This window comes from Conger conger, chromosome 17, assembly GCF_963514075.1.
Source record: "Conger conger chromosome 17, fConCon1.1, whole genome shotgun sequence".
Lineage (NCBI taxonomy): Eukaryota > Metazoa > Chordata > Actinopteri > Anguilliformes > Congridae > Conger > Conger conger.
The window spans coordinates 7,108,822-7,111,321 of NC_083776.1; the positions used below are offsets into that span (position 1 = coordinate 7,108,822).

The following is a 2,500-nucleotide window of genomic DNA, read 5'->3' on the forward strand; positions in this document are numbered from 1 at the left end:
TGGCGAAGACCAGCATGAGGGTGAGGAGGAGGATGGACACCTGCGGGGGGTCAGAGGGAGTGTTAGAGACGGGATCCAGACCGGAAAACACCGCTCCCCTGCCACACCGACACCAAAGCACTTCAGCAAACACCGCTCACGTACCGCCATTAACCAAAGCACTTCAGCACAGTTACCGCGTTACAAACGGTTTTAACATTTTATTAGGGCGTCAAGTATCCAAGGCAGATGAGCAAACGATTAATTAAAACGGACTCTTGACAAAATGGAGTGGTTAGCCTGAGCCAGGAATAATCCCTTTAAACCTGAGAATTCACAAGTGACCTCGACCAATCAGTGCAGCTAATCACAGGAATGGGAGTGAGAGTGTGTGTGTGAGTGTGTGAGTGTGTGTGTGTGTGTGTGTGAGTGTTTGAGTGTGTGTGTATGTGTGTGTGTGTGTGTGTGTGTGGGTGTGTGTGAGAACATGTGTGTGTGTGAGTGTATGTGTGTGAGTGTGTGTGTGTGTGTGTGTGTGTGAGTGAGTGAGTGTGTGTGTGTGTGTGTGTGTGAGCACATGTGTGTGTGTGTGTGTGTGAGCACATGTATGTGTGTGTGTGTGAGCATATGTGTGTGTGTGTGTGTATCCAGTGCATCTCTCACCAGGAAGATCTCCTTGAAGCCCTTGAGCACCTCCCGCACCACCTTCCTCATCTGGGGCACCAGCTTAAAGATCCTGAGCGGCCGCAAGCAGCGCAGCATCATCAGCAGCTGGGCCCCGGACTCCGAGGGCACGTTACCCGGCAACCAGCACAGGAAGATCAGGCTCACCTGGGGAGTGTGCAGGACAGGCCCAGCACCAGTTACAGTTACACGGAGGCGTCTTGCTGTGACTGATATGGTGATTTGGGGATTTGGTAATTTGGTAATTTGGGGATTTGGTGCTTTGGGGATTTGGTCATTTGGTGATATGGTGATTTGGGGATTTGGTAATTTGGTAATTTGGGGATTTGGTGATTTTGGGGATTTGGTGCTTTGGGGATTTGGTCATTTGGTGATATGGTGATTTGGGGATTTGGTAATTTGGTAATTTGGGGATTTGGTAATTTGGTAATTTGGGGATTTGGTGCTTTGGGGATTTGGTAATTTGGTAATTTGGGGATTTGGTGCTTTGGTGCTTTGGGGATTTGGTGATTTGGTAATTTGGTGATTTGGTGGACACTCGGCCAGGGCTCCTCTCACCAGGTAGATGAAGATGTCCATGACTCCTCCGAAGTCTCGGATGACGGCCGTGGGAGTGAAGAAGAGCCCGTCAGCCATGATCTTCAGGTTCAGCTCGATGCTCATGAAGATGACGAAGACGTACTCTCCGATCTGCAGGTCACACACACACACACACACACACACACAAACACATACACACATACACACACACACACACACACACAATCACAAACACAATCATGAACACAAACACACAGACAGGAATGATGAGAGCTGAAGTCATTTCTGCTCTGCTTCTATTGTTGTGAAATGTGAAATTGAATTGATAAAGCGCCAAGAAGGAGGCCATGGATGACTGTACCTGCCAGGTGAAAGGCCTGATTTGTGCATGATATTAAATTACGTAAAAAATTAAATAAAAAACTTCAAACTACTATGATGGACACAAAGGTTGAGCAGGAATAAGAGCTAATATGGGCTCTAATGCAGTGAGAACGCAGTGCTGTTTACCTGCAGGGTGGAGACACTGCAGTGCTGTTACCTGCAGGGTGGAGACATGCTCTAATGCAGTGCTGTTACCTGCAGGGTGGGGACATGATCTAACGCAGTGCTGTTTACCTGCAGGGTGGAGACACTGCAGTGCTGTTTACCTGCAGGGTGGAGACATACTCTAATGCAGTGCTGTTTACCTGCAGGGTGGGGATGGGGGCTCTAACGCAGTGCTGTTTACCTGCAGGGTGGAGACACTGCAGTGCTGTTTACCTGCAGGGTGGAGACACTGCAGTGCTGTTTACCTGCAGGGTGGGGACATGCTCTAACGCAGTGCTGTTTACCTGCAGGGTGGGGACATACTCTAATGCAGTGCTGTTTACCTGCAGGGTGGGGACATACTCTAATGCAGTGCTGTTTACCTGCAGGGTGGGGACGTGCATGACTCGGGTGAAGGGAGACTCGAACATCATGGAGATGCAGGAGCAGATGGTCACCACGATCATCACCCAGTCCAGATAGGTCACCAGGCCCAGGAGGTCACTGAGGAGCACACACACACTGTTACTACTCACACACACACAAACACACACACACATACATACATACAGACACACAGTCAGTACAGACACACTCTCACACACATACACACACACACACACACACACATACATACATACATACATACAGACAAATTCACACACACACACACACACACACACACACACACATACACACACTCACACACACTGTCACTACTCACGCACACACACACAGACACACACAGAAACACACACACACACACACA

The 2,500-nt window shown here is 49.0% G+C and overlaps 1 protein-coding gene across 1 annotated transcript in view; it reads right to left on the reverse strand.

Annotated features, from left to right (window-relative positions):
* nalcn (sodium leak channel, non-selective) overlaps positions 1–2,500 on the reverse strand; it is a 137,857-nt gene that overhangs the window by 23,869 nt on the left and 111,488 nt on the right. Inside the window, 4 exon segments of the mRNA XM_061227054.1 lie at positions 1–40; positions 643–810; positions 1,222–1,353; positions 2,115–2,235. The exon segment at positions 1–40 is cut by the window's left edge and continues 65 nt beyond it. Coding sequence (XP_061083038.1) covers positions 1–40; positions 643–810; positions 1,222–1,353; positions 2,115–2,235 — 461 coding nt within the window.